The sequence below is a fragment of the Morus notabilis genome, unplaced genomic scaffold (assembly GCF_000414095.1).
Source record: "Morus notabilis unplaced genomic scaffold, ASM41409v2 Scaffold73, whole genome shotgun sequence".
Classification (NCBI taxonomy): domain Eukaryota; kingdom Viridiplantae; phylum Streptophyta; class Magnoliopsida; order Rosales; family Moraceae; genus Morus; species Morus notabilis.
Genome location: NW_010358777.1, coordinates 124,599 through 129,511, shown reverse-complemented (window position 1 = coordinate 129,511; position 4,913 = coordinate 124,599). Strand labels below are relative to the sequence as shown.

The window sequence follows — 4,913 nt, the reverse complement described above, 5'->3', positions numbered from 1 at the left end:
TAATATAATATATTATATTATAATTATATATAATATAATATAGTTGTAATTTTTAATTATATTATAACTGAAATATTATTATTCTTATGTAATATTATAATATGTTTCATGATATTGTAATTATATTAACCATTTTAATGATAATATTATATTCTATATTATAATTATATAATAATAGTTTTTTATTATATTAAATATAATAATAAATATATATTATATTATAATTATATATATATATATTATATTATAGTATAATATAATATAGTCGCAATTTTTAACTATCCATAGCAATTCAATCTCATAATTTACCGAATACTATTACACTGATTTTAGAGCCAGCACAATTACTATAATTATAGTTTACCAAACACGCAGCTGTTTTTTGTAACAATTGTTTTTTTTTTTTCAGCACAGCTAAAAGTAAATTTTCCAAAACCTACCGCAATACCAAACTAAGCCATTATTTGGTGACCATATTATCTACTTTTTGTTTTGGGTTTTATGAATTCAGTTTTCAAATAGAGCCAAGCAGGCCCTTAGATATTTTGGGATGTCAAGCCACGATTTTAAAGAGATTTTTCATATACCAAAAGGGAATCATTTTTTTTTTTTTTGGTTCTCTTTTTGAGCAGGGAATTAGTGAGATGATTCTCTCGTTGGACTACCAGAACTATCATGCACAAATTTTGTCAGCTGATGCTCAGTTTTCTTATAAGGATGGGGTGATTGTTCTAGTGACTGGGTGTTTAACTGGAAACAACAATGAGAAAAGGAAATTTACTCAATCTTTCTTTCTAGCCCCTCAAGACAAGGTGGCCAAAAGTTACTTTGTCTTGAATGATGTTTTTAGGTACATTGATGATGTGGCAAATAATGATGCCGATGGAAGCTCTCAAACACCTCTAACACCAGTTGTTGGTATGTTCGAGTGAATTGCGTTCTCCATATGTATTTAATTTGGAGATCTCATTATCTTCATTTTTGGTCAATGATTGTGCTCATGTTTTTATTGCAGAGTCGACTAATGCTGCTGATCAGCCTGTGCTGAGTGAAACCACATCTGTGGAAATTGAGGTAGAGGTGGAGGTGGCTACTGGTAACGATGAGAGTCAAGTTATCCCGCCAGTGGACCACGAGAAGGAAAGAATTACTGAGAAAGTTGTGGTTGCTGCAGAAAATGGCCATGTTGATCCTGCTGAAAATTCAGTTGACTTAAGTCAGAGTGCGGCTCATTCCGTCTCTGAGACAACTACTTCTACTCTCCAGGAAGATGCTCCTAAGAAGTCCTTTGCGTCAGTGGTCAGTTATTGTTGTACTTTTACCAAAATTTTGTTGGGGGTGATCACATTAATTTCATCTCACATTGTTCTTTTTTCAATTCAGGTGAATGCCTTGAACAAAAATTCTGCCCCATTTCATGTGAGGGCTCCCCAACCTAAACCCGCTAAACTTGTAGAGCAGCCTCGAGCACCCGTGGTACCTGTGCCACCAGCTCCCGCAGCCAATGGTGCCCCGGAAAAGAACAATGATCCTGCAGGTTGTTCGTCCTTGCCCCTTTGCCCTATAGTTTTTTCTCCGATGTTCGTAGTTTCTTTTTACGATATTCCGTTCTATTCTTGCAGTTAAGGCTTATGCCATTTTTGTTGCAAATCTTCCCATGATTGCAACTGTTGAAGAACTTGATAAGCTTTTCAAGCAATTTGGTCCCATCAAGCATGATGGAATTCAAGTTAGGAGCAATAAGGTCTGCTGTTTGCTTTCTAATTTTGTTTTGTTTTGGTTGTGTGTGTGTGTGTGTGTGTGTGTATCAGTTAGTATTTCTTGCTTGGCCTAATGTTTTACAATCCTAATTTTAGCAACAGGGAACATGCTTTGGTTTTGTGGAATTTGAATCCGCAAGTTCTATGCAAAGTGCACTTGAGGTAAGATGATTTTATTCTACTTTTTCTTTTTCAAAAAAAAAAAAAAAAAATTGTTTGCTTTAACTGTGAGATTTTGTTGTGGTTCGGTCATTAGATTTTATAGTTGCATTACTTTGTTATTTATTAGATGTGTTGGACTCTGGTTTATAATACAGCTGGACGTAGAGGACCGGTTGGGGTTCCCTACAATAACAATAGCAATATTTGGAAAAAGTTTCTTTGGAAAAAAAAAAAACACTGCAAATACAATATAATCCTTCCTTAAAGTAAAAATGTGAGGCTAAAAATAATGGGTGGACAAAAAATTAATAGGATAATTGCATTTGTTGGTTTCTCATGATTTGATATGCGCATATTGGGATTTGTAGGAAAAGTTTCTGGTTTTAACTTTCATGACGAGGCTGCATAATTTTGCACAATTTCCCTACTGTTATTTATATTTTTGTAAAATTTGACTTATTTCAGTTTTGACTTAGTTTGGGCTTGTCTTACTTCTGTTACTCTAATTTATTATAAGTTTTAGTTTCAAATGCTATTCAAACTTTCAAAACTCCTATGCGGAGTGAATGACTTCTGTAAGTTCTCAGTCAATTGTTCTCGTGCAATATATGCCTGACTTGTATTTTTTTCTTCTCTCTCTTAGGCATCACCAATTGTGTTCGGCAACCGCAAATTGTCCATTGAAGAAAGACGAGGCAAGTTGAAAACATGATCATTCTTAATCCGTTGTTATTCAATTGGTATTTTATTTTGAGATAATGTGTGCTTACCCATAAATTTGCAAGCTCATTATATGTTCATTCGACTCATACTGGAAAATGGTGACATTATCAATCGTGATTCGTTTGTAATTTCTTCAGATGAATGCCTCTGCATGTTAGTTTGGATAAAAGATCATAGTCTTGCATAATTATAAATAGGAGCTGTTATGGTTGTTGCATTTAACAATGACAGATTTAGAGCTCTCGATAATTATTCATTCTTCATCAAAAGTGCGTTGTAGTTGACAATGGTGTTTTCTTGCAGCAAACAACGATAGAGCGAAGCTCTCATCAGGAAGAAGCGGTTACCGCAATGACAATTTCCGGGGAAGCCGTGGAAACTACAGTGGGAACCGTGGTTATGGAAGGAATGAGTTCGAGAAGCGTGGCGAGTTCTCGGGCCGAGCTAGGGGGAATGGCAATGGTGGACGCAACGGAGAAGCTCACCAGAGGCCTATTCAAAACTGGGGAGAGAGAGTTGCCCAGCAAGAAGCCAAGGTGGCTTAATTGGGTTGCTTTGCAACAAGATTTTATTTTTTTATTTTTTATTTTTCGAATTTCTACTTGAGTTTTTGGTAATCGGTGGCGGCATTTTTAGGATCTTGATTTTTTTTTTTTTTTTGGTTTTAACTCTTTATTATCTATTTTTGGGCTTCAAGTTGTTAGTATCTCTACTCTTCAGCTATTTTGTTTTTCGTCCTACCCCGAATCCTCCCTTTCTTCTGGCTTATGATGATGGGAAAGAAATCCGACCCTTTTTTTGTTTTTTAACACTATTATTATTATAATTGATCTTTCAATAATTAAATTAGATAAGGGTCATAATGTTTGCTTTAATTGCGTGACTTCTCTCTTCTCCCATCTTGTGTTTCATGCTTAATGTTTTCTTTTCAGTTTCTTGTTGTAAATGTGAAGCTAAACTCATTAGTTGCTCAGTTGCTCCCACTTTTCTTGGTCAGCTTTTGATGGCCGTCCCTCACTTGTGTCTGAACGCGTTGAAAAAAATATACATATCTGATCAAAGAATTTTATGGATTGACGGAAAAGCATGCACATCATTAAAGCAATTGTCACCTAGATTTTTAAAAACTTTGGCAATTTATCTTTTGCACTTTTAATTTTTGCATTTTATCTTTCCAATTAGTGGAATTGTTGCAATGTTGTTCATGTTATCAACTTTGCTTTGAATTTTGGTCCGATTGGGAAATTAAAGAAGGAAAATGCAGTAAATAATAGATTTTTTAAATTAAATTAAGTAAATTATAAATTTTAAAATTGAAATAAATAGTAATTTACGTGTAAATGAATCATTTATCGTGTAAATGGGTAGTAAAAATATTTTTTTTTCACAAAAATCTTATTTTTACGATTGGTAAAAAGTCGTAAAAAGAATTTTTTTTATTTAAATAAAAATTTTTTAAGATTTGTTACTACGTAAATTATTTTTCACCAATCATAAATGATGCATTTATCACGTAAATTATTAATAACTTTAAATAGTTTTAAAAATATTATTTACTTTAGTTTCAAAAGTTTACTATTTACTACAATTTTCCATTGAAGAGTTTATGTTAAGAGTTTTAATGAAATTATGGAAATTTTAGTCAGATGTCTTTCTTTCGTTATCAATTTAACACAACTGTCAATAAAATGAACCATGTTTTAATAGTTTAACTCCATAGTTCAACAAATTAAGAAGATAAATGCATCGAATTTCATCAAAATTTTAGAGTTAAACGTGCTCAAGCGAGAATAGTTAAGATGAATGATTTTTTGGAGAGTTATTGTGTTGCACCCTTCTTTTAACCAATTACGATTAAATTGAGCGGCTGGGTGTGTGAGTAGGGGTGGTAATTCGTGTCACGTGTTATGTTCGTGTCGTGTTTTGATTATTTTTTTTAAATTTATAGTTAACCTGAACACGACACGTGACACGAAATTTTTTAAAAACCGCAGCACGAATACGATACGATCACTTTACGGGTTGACACGACATGACACGACACGAAAATGATCCGTGACACGAAATTGACCTGTGAACCCGAAATTGACACAAAAATTGTATACTTTTATTTAGTTTTTTACATATTAAAAATAACTTAAAATTCATAACACACTAAAATACAATAACATCCATTAAAATTAAGCAAATAATAATATAAAATTTTGAGTATAACTATCATGATATCACAAGTTCATAATAAAATAAAAAATATGTAATGAAAAATAT

General features: G+C 32.6%; 1 protein-coding gene across 1 annotated transcript in view; it reads left to right on the top strand.

The window, feature by feature from the left end:
* LOC21409090 (ras GTPase-activating protein-binding protein 2) overlaps positions 1-3,542 on the top strand; it is a 5,820-nt gene extending 2,278 nt beyond the window's left edge. Inside the window, exons 3-9 of the mRNA XM_024162493.1 lie at positions 633-918; positions 1,016-1,299; positions 1,384-1,537; positions 1,623-1,744; positions 1,857-1,922; positions 2,566-2,617; positions 2,949-3,542. Coding sequence (XP_024018261.1) covers positions 633-918; positions 1,016-1,299; positions 1,384-1,537; positions 1,623-1,744; positions 1,857-1,922; positions 2,566-2,617; positions 2,949-3,190 — 1,206 coding nt within the window. The 3' untranslated portion in view covers positions 3,191-3,542. The remainder of the gene's footprint in view (positions 1-632; positions 919-1,015; positions 1,300-1,383; positions 1,538-1,622; positions 1,745-1,856; positions 1,923-2,565; positions 2,618-2,948) is intronic.
* Positions 3,543-4,913: the final 1,371 nt, after the last annotated feature.